Source organism: Megascapheus bottae, chromosome 22, assembly GCF_031878675.1.
Source record: "Megascapheus bottae isolate mThoBot1 chromosome 22, mThoBot2.hap1, whole genome shotgun sequence".
NCBI classification, from domain to species: domain Eukaryota; kingdom Metazoa; phylum Chordata; class Mammalia; order Rodentia; family Geomyidae; genus Megascapheus; species Megascapheus bottae.
In genome coordinates, this window is record NC_143530.1 from 26,641,643 (window position 1) to 26,654,324 (window position 12,682).

The 12,682-nt window shown below is 38.4% G+C and overlaps 1 protein-coding gene across 3 annotated transcripts in view; it reads left to right on the forward strand.

The window, feature by feature from the left end:
* Positions 1–10,996, forward strand: part of Ripk1 (receptor interacting serine/threonine kinase 1) — a 40,677-nt gene extending 29,681 nt beyond the window's left edge. For all 3 annotated transcript variants that reach the window (XM_090356386.1, XM_090356385.1, XM_090356387.1), the window contains 2 exons: positions 8,537–8,689; positions 9,659–10,996. In XM_090356386.1, coding sequence (XP_090212512.1) covers positions 8,537–8,689; positions 9,659–9,939 — 434 coding nt within the window. In that variant the 3' untranslated portion in view covers positions 9,940–10,996. The remainder of the gene's footprint in view (positions 1–8,536; positions 8,690–9,658) is intronic.
* Positions 10,997–12,682: the final 1,686 nt, after the last annotated feature.

Here is a 12,682-nt window from a genome sequence, read left to right on the forward strand (position 1 = left end):
TTTAGTGCCACGGCTGGCTTTGAATCACTATCCTCAGATCTCAGCCTCCTGAGTAGCTAGGATTACAGGCCTGAGCCACTGTACTGGTTTCTTTTATTCTCATCTAGAATAGTATTTATGATGAGAAAAATAAATTTTATTTCAATTTCCATATTTCTACCAATTGATGTCAATATTAGGCAATAGTAATTACTAATATGATGATAGCCAGCATTATTACCAAATAACACTTAGGAGCACCACCTTAATTTCTGAATGACTTTCATTAACCACAGCTATTTGTGCTCTTAGAATCCTGAAGTCAGAAGAGGTAGAGGAAGAATTAATAACCATAAATCCTGAAGGCATGGGGTATAGTTCAGTAACACAGTGTCTATTTGAGGTCCTAAGTTCAATCTTCAGCATTGAAAAACAATGAAAAATTAAATGCAAAAACAAGAAAGAGCCATAAAGCTTGTTATATTTTCTTTCAAATTAGCAAATTTTCCAAAACTGTCTATGGAAACATTCTAGATTTCTCCTGCAGCATTTATTATAAAATTTATCAGATGCAAAACATTAGATTAGGCATTAAGCAAGATAATCACATGTGTAAGATATCCTTTAGTTTCCTTGTGTCTGCAACTAAAATATTTCATGAATGTCTCCATGAGTTTATTCATTCATGATTAATTCAGTATTACAAATCTCTAAAGTACTTCATAATTTTCTAGGCACAAGAGGTATCTATTAACAAACAACCTGAGAGTTTGAATCCTGATATGTGGAAAGATCACAAATGAGTATTTAATGCATCATGTTTTTTATCCTGCCTCTATAAGTAACCTAGGCTATTGATGCCAGAAACCTCAGTTAGATCTTCCTGTCCATCAATAACAAGTGTACGCAGATGGATCTATCTAGTTCATGATTTTGAGATATTCTTAGAGGAAGGAAGACTTTAGTCCACAGTCAGTAGAGAAGTTGTATGTGTTTGAACACTAAGGATAATCCTGCAAAGGACTTAGTTGAGTTTCTCACTGCAGATTTAACTGATGGTTCTTCTACTTGTTTTTGCTTTCATCAGCTAGGCCTAATTCTGTTCCAAATGTGAGTTTTCTAATTTGCCTGCAGGATAAGTAGGGTATATCTCAGTATTAAGTGCAAAATGAAATCAACCATTTCTTTGTTTTGATTACAATAGCTCCTAAGATCTTCTTTTTTTTTTAATTTGGTGAATTGTTCAAATTAGATTGAAAAAAATAGCTCACACTTGGGAGTTTGAGGATGTGGATAACAATTGCTGTTTACATCATCCTCTAAGTTATTTTGCCTCTCTGCCATTCATTATCCTCAATTATAAAGGTTATATTGAAAATGTTATATTGAAGGGTTGATATAATGAAGCTCTGTGTTTCTAGTACTGTATTAGTTTCTTCATTCCACAACTTTTTGTGGGTCTTCCTGTGGCCAGATTTGGGCAGGAAGAAAGCACTGGTTTAAAAAATACAGGCATAAAGTTAGTTAGAAAAGATAAATGTCAGGCCAGGAATTTGGCCTAGTGATAGAGTGCTTGCCTGGCACTCACAGAGAGCTGAGTTCAATTCCTCGGTATGCCAGACATAAGAGGGGAAAAAAAGCCAGAAGTGTTGCTATGGCTCAAGTGGTAGAGCTCTAGCCTTGAGAAAGCCCAAGGACAATGCTCAGGCCCTGAGTTCAAGCCCCAGCACTGGCAAAAAGAAGGAACAGCTGAGTGTACTAGTGGGCTCATACCTATAATGCTAGCCATCAAGAGGCTGAAATCTCAGGATCACCATTTAAAACCAGTCTGGGCAAGAAAGTCTGAAATTTATTTCCAGTTAAGTACAATAAATAAACAAACAAACAAACCCAAAAGCAAAGCCGTGACTCAAGTGGCAGGTAGAGTCTTAACCTACCTGCCCTGAGTGGCAGCACTCAGGCCCCGAGTTCAAGCCCAGGACCTATACAAAAGAAAGAGGAAGGGAGTGAGGGAAAGAAGAAGGAATAATGAATGAAGAATGATAGATGAAGTGAAATAGCTGAGTAATAGTTGCTTATGCCTTATAATCCTAGCTTCAAAAGAAGCCTAAAACTTGAGTATTTCAGTTTTAGGCTAGCCTGAGCAGAAAAGTTTATGAGACCTTATCTCAAAAACCAACAGCAAAAAACACTGAATTCATAGCTCAACTGATAAAGCAACAGACCAGCCACCATGAGGCCTTGAGTCCAAATCTTAGATATTTGCATGCATGTGTATATATTCATTTTATTTTTTTCTTCTTAGGGGGTGGTGGTAATACTATCTATCTATCTATCTATCTATCTATCTATCTGCACTCAACATTGATGCACCCAAGTTCATAAGGCCTACATTGGACATAAAAGGAAAAATTGGTTTAGATTCAATAATAATAGATGACTTTAACATCTCACTCTTAATAGATAAATAGGTCAAGAAGACAAAAACAAATCAAATTTCAGAGTTAAAATCTACAGCATACATCAAATAGACTTGACAGACATCTACAGAACATTCTATCCTACAGCTGCAGAATATATATCCTACAGCTGCAGGCCTTCAAACTTTCTCAAAATAGATCATATTTTATGCTCATAAACAAGTCTTAACAAATATCCCCCAAAAAGAAAGAATTTATCCTTTATTATCAGATTGTAATGGGGTAAAACTAGAAATCTATAATAAGAGAAACAACAAAGTATGTGGACAAATGAAGATTGAAATGTGCTTTGAATGGATCACTGGATCATTAAATCAAGGAGGATTTTTTTTTTATTTCTAAAATCAATGAAAAGTAAACTTCAAGATACTACAAGGATACAGCAAATGCAGTTCTAAGAGAAAAGTTTATAGGTATAATGCCTACATTTGAAAAAAAATCAAATGTCAAATAAATACCTAACTATACACCTAAAGGTCTTAGAAAAATAACAAGTCAAGCCCCAAATTCATAAATGAAAAGTAAAAATGAAAACAGGGTAGAAATTAATGAAATAGGGCCGAAAGGAACAGTACAAAAAATCAAGGAGGCAAAGTTGGTTCTTTGAAAATACAATTACCATTGATAAGCCCTAAATTCAACTAATCAAAAGAGATGATCTAGAATAATAAAGTAAAAGATTAAAACTGAGATATTCAAAGGTAATTACTCTTAGCAGAAGAACACAAAAGCACAATTCCAGGAAATGAAAAAGTTAAAAATAAAAGTGATCCATTATAATAAATACCAATATGGTCAAGTTAATCATTAGGAAACATTTTGGAAACTTATACTCCAGTACTCTGGAAAACCTAAAAGAAATGGTTACATTTGGCCTAGTGGTAGAGTGCTTGTTTAGCATGCACTAAGACATAGGTTCGATTCCTCCATACCACATACATAGAAAAGCTAAAAGTGGTGCTGTGGCTCAAGTGGTAGAGCTCTAGCCTTGAGAAAACTCAAGGACAGTGCTTAGACCCTGTGTTCAAGCCCCAGGACTGGCAAAAAAAAAAAAAAAAAAGAATGGAAGAAATGGTTACATTTCTAGTTACTGTGACCAATCAAAAATGGATCAAGAAGATATAAATAAATAAATAGCAATAAGATTGAAATAGTACTACAATAGTAGAACAAAAAAAGACCCAGCACAGGATGGATTCACTGCTGAATTTGACCAAACTTTTAAAGAAGGAACATTAACACCCTTAGAACTATTCCTTAAAATAGGAAATAAATGCAAAGTCAACCTTACAATGCCCATGTTGCCTTGATTCTAAAATTAAATAAGGGTACAACAAAAAGGATGAACATACGTACAGAAATCTTCAATAAAACACCAACCAGGGCCAGGATTTTGGCCTAGTGGTTAAAGTGCTTACCTAGCATGCACAAAGACCCAGGTTCAATTCCTTGGTACCACATACATAGAAAAAAGCCGGAAGTGGTGCTGAGGCTCAAGTGGTAGAGCTCTAGCCTTGAGAAAGTCCAAGGACAGTGCTCAGGCCCTGAGTTCAAGCCCAGGACTGGCAAAAATAAATAAATAAATAAAACACCAACCAAATTAAACAAAACACTAGGAACAATCATACCCTGTAACAAATGGGTTTCATTACTGGGAAGCAAGAACTGTTCAACAAACTGCAAATCCATAAACATAACATGTAATAGGATTAAGGACCAAAATTACATGATATGTCAATAAATATTTTTTACAAAATTCACCATTCCTTCACAATAAAACTATTAATAAAGGATCATACATCAACATAATTAAGGCTACTTACAATAAACCTATAACCAACCTCATACTTAGTGGGAAAGAACTAGAAATATTTCCTCTAAACTCAGGAATGAGACAAATATTTTCCCTGTTTCTAGTCCTTCGTCAATATAGCACATCATATCTTAACCATAGTTACAAGGGCAGACAGAGAAATAAAAAATAGGAAATGAACAAGTCAAAGCATCCCCTATTTGAATACATACAATCTTATTCTTAAAAGGCAGTACCTGATAAACACTTTTGGTGTTTATCAACATGCAAACATCAATAGATTTTCTACATATCAATGTCAAATGTGTTAATAAAAATCCAGAAAAGCAAACAGATTCACAGTAGCATATTACATACCTAGGAATAAACCTAACTAAAGGTAGTAAATGCCTTCTGCAATGAAGATTATGTAACACTGAAGAAATTGAAAGAGACACTAGAAGAGAGAAAACCCTCCTGTGTTCATATTACCCTTAAGGATAAGGGAAATGCAAATCAAAACTACATTGAGCTGGATGCCAGTGGCTCACACCTGTAATCTTAGCTGCTCAGGAAAATGACATAAGAGAATCGCAGTTGAAAGCCAGCCCAGGCAGGAGAGTCAGTAACACTCTTACCTCCAATAACCACCAAAAAGTGGAAAATGGAGATATAACTCAGATGGTAAAGGGCTGGCCTTGAGGGAAAAAGGCTGAGGGACAGTGTTCAAAGCCCTGAGTTAAACCCTAGGACTGGAGAAACAAAAACAAAAAAACCTACTTGAGAACTGGGGGCATGGCCTAGTGGTAAAATGCTTGCCTAGTATGTACAAAGCCCTGGGTTCAATTCCTCAGTGCCCCATACACAGAAAAAGCCAAAAGTGGTGCTGTGGCTCAAGTGGTAGAGCACTAACCTTGAGAAAGCCTAAGGATGCACCCAGGCCCTGAGTTCAAGCCCAAAGATTGGCAAACAAAGAAAATCCTACTTGAAATTCTACCTTACCCCAGTCTGAATAACAGTCAAGAAAACAACAAAAGTTAATAATGATGCAGGAGACAAGAGAACTATTATACATTGTTGGTGGAAAGGTAATTTGATCTAGACATTATAGAAATGAGTATAGCAAAAAATAAAATTAAAAAGTTATGATCTTGTCTATACCATTGCCACGTATATGGTAAGAGGAATCCAAGTCAATAGACAATAAAGATACTTGCTGCTGTAGCACTACTTACAATAGTCAGGTTACAAAATTAGCTCACCTAGCATGCATAAAGCCCTGGGTTCAATTCCTCAGTACCACATACACGGAAAAAGCCAGAAGTGGCATTGTGGCTCAAGTGGCAGGGCGCTAGCCTTAAGCAAAAAGTGTCCAAGGACAGTGCCCAGGCTCTAAGTTCAAGCCCCAGGACTGGCTAAAAAAAAATTAGCCTAGCTATCACAGAGGAATGGATGAATAGATACAGATAAAGAAAATATGCTATATAAATACAATGGATTAGTATTAGGCCATAAGTAAGAACAAAATTAAGCCCTTTCAGAAAATGGATCAAATAAGAGGTCGCTATGTTAAATAAAATAAAACAACTATTTCACGTGTTGTCCCATGTAGATTTGATTGTTTGTTTTGTTTTCTAAGAAGGACATGAGTGTAGAAGGTAACTACCAGTAGGGATTTATGGGATGGGAAAGAGGACAAGACATTGGATGAAATAAATATGAATAAGTTTGTAAAATTATAATGAAACCCATTATTTTGTTCAACACACTAATACAAGAAACAAATCCATTGGCTTCAGGACAGAGAGGTACAGCGTAAAATACTGGGGTGCATTGCACTGAGTCAAAGTGCTGTCTGGACTTAACCTCCTGTGATCCAGTGGTTGACACAGCCTAATTAACAGAGTCTGCATAAGCCTAGGACAGTGAGTTAGGAGGATTAAATTAGTAAAGCAGCTCAATAAATAGTAGCTGATGCTGTCATCGTAGTTGTAGAAGATCATTTACAGAAGTTGAAACCTTTAGAGCAGATGACACTTGAGAGACTGAAGCTGGGGTTGTTTTCCTAGGAGCTCAGGACCTTGTTTTTGGTGGCTCCATGGATCACCCAAAACAGCATTCAGCTACTGGGTGTGTGTACCATACATTCTTTGCACATGTCAGTAGAGCCCTTCATTTCCTTGGCTTCAAAGAGGAAAATGAACAAGCCACTGTGGCATCTACTTCCACTGGGCTGTTCTTTAGGGCCAGAGATGCCTCCTGAGCTGATTTACTCCATTTCACTTTTATCCCTCTGCACCCCTCAAAAATCTGCTAAATGTCCTTTAATGCAACACATTTGACACATGCATGGGTGGCCCAGTACATAGCCTACGCTGAACCCTGAGCTTGGGTGAGGACTAGGAAAAATGAGTGGGCACGGTGTCTTCCCTCCTGAGATGCACACACTGGTGGGGATGCATGGCAGCTGACGGCAGAGGAAGGAGTCAAAGACTCAGACTTCCGTGCAGGCACGTGGAAGGAGGGGATTTCACCTGGTCCTCTCTTGAGAACTGGGAGACTAGCAGATTAGGCGGAGAGAAAAGATGGGGCAAAGGAGGACCATGCTATGTTGGATCTGCTGGAAAATCATGGCCCCAGGCTTTAAACTGGAGAGAGGGAGAAGATGGTAGAAGGAAGAGCATCAAAAGAGATCAGTGTGGCTCCATACTAATACAGACTAATGTGTGCCTCAGAGGTTGAGTGTTATACAAGTTTTATATGGAGGGGTGTTAGCAGTTACTTGAGTAGACCAAGCTTTGTTTCCTTGGTTCATCTTTTTCCTGCCTTACTGGCAGCTGCGTTTTTTTGTTGTTCATTGTTTGAGATGTAATCAGTACACAGCCTAGAGTTAACTTCAATTCCTGATCCTCAAGCTTCAGTCTTCACAGTGTTGGCATGTGCAACCATACTAGGCCACATATTTTTTAAATGTATTTTGTGTGCCAGTACTAGGGCTTGGACTCAGGGCCTAGTGCTCTTGCTTATATTTTTGCACTCAGGCTTTCTACCACTTGTGCTACAGCTCCACTTCTAGCTTTCTGGTGGTTAATTGGAGACAGGAGTCTCACAAATTTTTTCTACCTTTGCTGGCTTCGCACTGTGACCCTCAGATCTCAGCCTCCTGAATAGGTAGGACTCCAGGTGTGAGCCCCAGTACTCAGTTCACATTATTTTTAAAATTCTTGTAGAATACTATAACAAAAATCTACCATGTGAATTTTTTTGATTTGTGTAATCCAGGGGCATAGAGAACATTCACATGGTTGTGCACTGGTCACCACTGTCTATGTCAAGAACATTTCATCCTCTCAAATTGAAATTATTCCCCCATTAAACAATAAATCCCCATCACCCTTCTCCCCAGTCTCAATAACCACCATTCCATATCTATCTCTGATTTGATTAAGTATCTTAATGTGAGTGGAGTCAGAGGGTTTGTCCTTTAATAGTTCATCTAGCCAATGTCTTCTGGGTTCAAGATTTACTTTATCATACAATAAGATTCTGGTACATTGTGGATATGGTGGCACACATCTGTAATTCCAGCACCAAGGAGAGTAAGGCTGTAAGATCAAGAGTTCGATATTGGGCTGGAGTTTCTGTCACACACATACACAATTTCTATTCATTTGGCACATTTTGTTTTTATACTCATATGTTGGCAGGCATTGGTTGCTTCTACCTTTTGGCTGTTGGGAATAATGCTTCTAGGAACATAGTCTTAAAAAACTGAGAATAAGGATTATGGAATCACATGGTAATCAATTTTTTTACTGTTTGGGAAATTCCACACTGTTTCCTCTATGCCTACACTACCTACACTCCACCAGCTACGTACAAGGTCTGTTCTCTCCACATTTTTGCCAACACTTTTTCTTCTAGTGGTCATCTTAATAGTATAAAATAGACGCATTTTTTTGTCGGTCTTGGGACTTGATCTCAGGGTGTGAGCACTTTCCATGGGCTTTCTCAAGGCTAGAGCTCTACCATTTGAGCCACAGCACCATTTCCAGCTTTTTCTGTGTATATGTGGTACTAAGGAATCAAACCTGGGTCTTTGTGCATGCTAGGCAAGCACTCTACCACTAGGCCAAACTCCTGGCCCCAGGTAGCCACATTTTAAAGGAGAAAAGTATTCATTCATTTCACTTTAATATTTGGAATCAAGTCCTGCTCCTTAACCATCCTACAGTTTTTCTATTGGTTTGATCCTGTACTTACTTATATGTTTCTCTCTATTCAGATGAGCCCATAAACTATACAATATACAACAGCAGTGGCATTCAGATTGGAAGCAGTAATTATATGGAGATTGGTGGTATGAGTTCACAATTTCTAGAGAGCACAGTTACAGACTATAAAGAAGAGATAGATTCCAAGTACCAAGCAATCTTTGGTAAGATGATTTTTATAAGGAAACAATTTGGGGCTGGTGGAGGGTGTGGGGGCAAATCAGTAGTAGAGTACTTGCCTAGCATGCATAGTGCTCAGTTTGAATCCTAAGCATGAAGAAAAAAATGTAAATAGCAGACCCAACATCTGGCAGCTTTAATCTTGTTCAAGGGAATGGAATGTTAAATGTTTTCTTGTGATAGCTTTCTGACTGAAATCTATTCCATGTTTCCTCAGTGTCTTTCCATAATCCATTTGTAATTTATTATTAAAAACATGGGGAAAACATCTAATATTGGGAGAATCCCTGAGTTCAATTTATGATTTTACTGCTAAAATTGAGTAATTCACTATGTGTTAAGTCTTAGAACACTACCTGGCACATAGGAAATTCTGTAAAGGTTTTCCACTTTCATCAGCATAAGTGTTACTATTCAGACTTGGGAGAAATATTTCCTCAGGTTCACATCAAAGGGATTACTGTAGCTGGGCACTCATGGCTCATGCCTGTAATCCTAGCTTCTCAAAAGGCTGAGGCAGGAGAATCTTGATTTGAAGCTAGCAGGCAAGAAAGTCCATGAGAATCTTAGCTCTCCTTAATCACCACAAAACCGTAAGTGGGACTGTGACTCAAATGGCATTAAAAAAAGTGTCAAACAAACTGTCCTGCTAGCTAGGGTTGCAGAGAACACAGCATAGTAGCTTCTGAGGGGTTTTAATCACCAAAAACAAATCATCATCTAGGTTCTGTTGTACCTGCCAGGAAGAAGGGGGTGGTATAGTTGAAGTCACACATAGACTTCTTACAGGCTGACAGGCAAGTCGTGTCTTCCCATGAGTAAAGAACTTCAGAATTAGGGGTTATCTGTTTAATTACCTCCTAATGTTCTTCCCTTTACCTTGGCTTTTTCCACAATCCGGAAGTGTGAGTGTTGGAGTGGCTCACAGCTGCTTTCTCTTTTCCATTTGGCAGATGATACTACAACTCTGACTGATGAGCACCTGAATCCAATCAGGGCCCACCTGGGAAAGCAGTGGAAAAGCTGTGCGCGGAAGCTGGGCTTCTCTGAGTCTCAGATTGATGAAATTGACCATGACTATGAGCGAGATGGACTAAGAGAAAAAGTCTACCAGATGATCCAGAAATGGCTGATGAGAGAAGGCAATAAGGGAGCCACAGTGGGAAAGCTGGCGATGGCACTCTATCATTGTTCTAGACGAGACCTTCTGACCTGCTTGTTACAGGTTAACTAGAACTACCCCTTCAGGAGCTTTGAACACATGAAGCACCTTCCTCTCTTAGGAGCTAACCCACTGAGGTTCTGCTGCCTAGAATGTTCAGAACTCTGTCCACTGAACTTTTCTGTCTTCAGACATATTTCATGCATTTTGGATTTGGAGAATGAGAAGTCTATAACCAGAAACCTACTTTCAGCAAAAGTATAAAAAAGATCTTTTAATGATGCAGACCAATTTAAAAAAAAAGACAAACAAGCCAGGTGTTGTGGCTCATGCCTATAATCCTAGGTACTCAGGAAGATCTGGTTCAGAGCCAGCCTGGGCACTAAAGTCCATGGGACTTTTATCTCCAATTAACCACCAGAAAACTGGAAGTGGCACTGGATCAAGGAGTAGAGGAATAGCCTTGAGCTGTAGAGCTCAGGGACAGCACCCAGGCCCAGAGTTCAAACCCCACGACCACCCCCCCCCCAAAAAAAAGAAACGAATTGAGTCTTGAAATGGAAAGAAGCGGTCTACCAGACCCTTGTTATCTCAACTATATGATTCTTAGAAGTCCTTCATGGATAAAACGCCACAACACATATTCATGGTGCTTAAGAGTTTAGCTCTGTACTGCAGATGCTTGATTCATTTTTCCCATAATACTGCTGAACTTTTGCTTAAAACCTGTCACCTTCCCACATATGTGGAATTTTATTAATAACGCATTATCACTTCAATTAAGCTCATTCATTCTTATCTCTTTGGGTGTCTATTTTATGTGTGAGGGAGATTTTTCTAAAAGAAAGGGCAAGGAAAATACAGCCACTCTCACAACTTAAACACAACTGTGATCCATAAGGGATAGAATACTTGTTTTTATCCTTTCTATTTGACTGTCATTTTTTTTTCTTTTTTGTTGAGTACACTTGGTTAAAATAATGTATAATAAATCATGAACTAATACTTAAGAAAAATTATTTTCTTTCATCTCATGCCATGAACTTCCGTTATATACTCACTCAATTTCTTGGGTTTTGTCGGGGAAGATTTTCAGAGAATGTAAAATAAACAAGTGTCTTATACAATCTTCCTGTCTGTTCTGATATTTTGTATGTCAAATTCAGTTCTTCCCAAAATTATATGATCAACATCAGTATCAAATGCTGGGTCAGTCACTGTAGATTTTAAGAATTATGTGCAATTCCACTCCAGGATACTAAATCATACATTAGCTGAGAAGATTTTTAAGGACTAGTAGGGAGAAAAGAAAAACACCAGGAAAAACTGTTCACATTTCCCTAGAAATTGTCACAAAGAACTGCTACTAATCATTGTGACAACTATGAAAATTCTTGATTTCTTCCACAATCTTGAGAAGAGAAATAGAACATCAAAGGGATAAAATAAACACATGATTAATAAATTGGTGAATCTGAGAGCCTGACCACTTAGCAGAGTTATGGAAGCTCAAGATCCAGAAGAAGAAGGGGTACACCTTGCCATCTTTAATGAGCTGAGATCCTGTGCCATTCAAAATCCTGCCCTCCTCCATTTGGTCCTATCACCTAGTTCAATTGCAGTCCCTGGGTCAATATGGGGTGTTGAAACCATGGCTCCCATGAGAAAACAACTCAGGGAAGAGGCTCACAGATTCATAAACATCAGTCATGAAAATCTGGTCACTAGTACTTCAGTTCCTCTGTCTTTTCTTCCCTCCCCTTTCTTCATCCACTACTAGGTACTGTACTCTGCTTCATAGCTGAATGGAGATTCCCATTGCTCTAACCTTTGGTGACACCTCTCCCACCCTGCTCAGGTTCATCTATTCATGTCCTGTCTCTCCACAGCCTGGAAACCATTCCTCCTCTTGCTCCACTCATTTCTGCCTTTGCCACATCATTTTTGTTTGTTTGTTTGTTTACCATTTCCTTATTTTTCGATTTAGCTGTGAATCTCTGGGAGAGAATGTAGGTATGTATCGTTTTTTAAATTAAAGTTATTAACAGAGTTTTTATTGTGTTTTTTTGCTAGTCCTGGGCTTGAGCTCAAGGCCTGAGCACTGTCCTTGGACTTTCTCAAGGCTAGAGCTCTACCACTTGAGCCTCAGCACCACTTCCAGCATTTTTCTATGTATATGGTACTGAGGAATCGAACCTGGGTCTTCATGCATGCTAGGCAAGCACTCTTCCACTAGGCCAAACTACGGGCCCTAACACTGAGTTTTTACATCATATTTCAAATGTCATGTTCTACAAACAAGTATTCAAGAAAAAAATCTATATGTAATCACTGGAACATAAATTTAAGAACATAATTAAAATTAAGCTGAGTCTTTGTCATAGATACATATCTATATATCAATATTTGTCTATAAAACATATCCTATCATAGACCTATATGTATATATATATATAGTTATATAGTTATATCTGCAAATTCATGTCAATGACCTGGAGTACCTGAGTATTGTTGCCTAGGAGTGGTGTGGCTGGTTGTACGGAAGGTGTATGTTTAGTTTTTTGTGTATGATTGCCTTGTTTGATACTTGACCCCTGAGCAGATACTAGGTGGCTGGAACAGGACCTCATTCCCTCCTGAATGAAATAGCAAAGGTTGAGGCCGGGTGTTTGACCTAGTGGTAGAGTGCTTGCCTAGCATGCACAAAGACCCTGGTACCACATTTAAAGAAAAGCGGGACATGGTGCTATGACTCCAGTGGTAGAGCTCTAACCTTAAGAAAACCCAAGGAGAGCGCTCAGGCACTGAGTTCAAG